General features: G+C 40.0%; 1 protein-coding gene across 1 annotated transcript; it reads left to right on the forward strand.

Annotated features, from left to right (window-relative positions):
• The first annotated feature begins 274 nt into the window (after positions 1–274).
• On the forward strand, positions 275–945 carry LOC119191816. The gene is made up of 2 exons (XM_037445683.1): positions 275–513; positions 583–945. Exons 1-2 carry the CDS (start codon positions 474–476, stop codon positions 900–902), a joined length of 360 nt encoding a protein of 119 aa, XP_037301580.1. The 5' UTR covers positions 275–473; the 3' UTR covers positions 903–945.

Raw genomic sequence — 945 nt, forward strand, 5'->3', positions numbered from 1 at the left:
GCAGTAACCGGATGTACACGCCATCACTTTGAACGGGAAATGTACCTTAGTCTATGGGCGCATAGAGATGTTACATTCGAGTCGATTATACTGTCTACTGAATCAATATTACGTAGTTCAATCAAATTGATTTTTCACGTAGACATTATAATCTATATTTGTTCCATTTACGTTCACTTTCAGTCAGATCACAGAAGGTTCAGTTCGTTCATGTCTATAAAAAGTTTGTTTCATGGAAGTTGCTAGTTGCTCGTGTGAATTTTGAAAGTTTGAATTATTTAGAACTTTTCTAAAAATTAATCTGCACCTACTCTCTTTTGCTTGTTTTATTTATTGGATTTTACATTTAAAAATAAAGTGAAACCGTAATATCACAAACTTACGAAGTCAATATAATAACAACCAGTGGCAACTAACTATTCGAAGTGTATTCATTGAGTGGACCCTCGGTGCAGGAAGTCATTTTATCAACGATGATACGACTATTGATTCGTTTAAGCCTCGTTTTGCTTGGTAAGTGAATAAACTATTCGCGTTTATTTCAGTAATAGAGCAAATATTGATATTATTGTCTTTCACCAGTGTCGTACCAGTTGGCGACACCATGCGAGGCGATCAGGGGCTACGGTATCCCTGGCATTCCGGGTATGCCAGGAAGCCCTGGGTATAGCCGGGGTTATAAAACACCAATGCAGCCCAAGACGTTCTCTGGTACATCGCCAGGACTGGCTTCGCAGCCCGCTACACGACGTGGTCTGGGTATTTCCGCTTGGGGTATCGTCATTCTCATCGTGTCTTTGATTCTGGCCGGTATGGGCTTCTACTATTTCTCGATTTGCTACCCAAGCATCTGCATGAACAGAAACAAGTACAACATGATGAGTATGCCTGCTATGGTTTGATATTATAGAGACAGGAATAAAAAAGTCCAGTGTTCTGTGCATT

Source organism: Manduca sexta, unplaced genomic scaffold, assembly GCF_014839805.1.
Source record: "Manduca sexta isolate Smith_Timp_Sample1 unplaced genomic scaffold, JHU_Msex_v1.0 HiC_scaffold_1952, whole genome shotgun sequence".
NCBI lineage: Eukaryota > Metazoa > Arthropoda > Insecta > Lepidoptera > Sphingidae > Manduca > Manduca sexta.

Coding starts and splice junctions, on each gene's coding strand:
- LOC119191816 (XM_037445683.1), top strand. CDS start 474: ATGATACGACTATTGATTCGTTTAAGCCTCGTTTTGCTTG. Junction 514..582: donor TTTAAGCCTCGTTTTGCTTG/GTAAGTGAATAA, acceptor GTCTTTCACCAG/TGTCGTACCAGTTGGCGACA.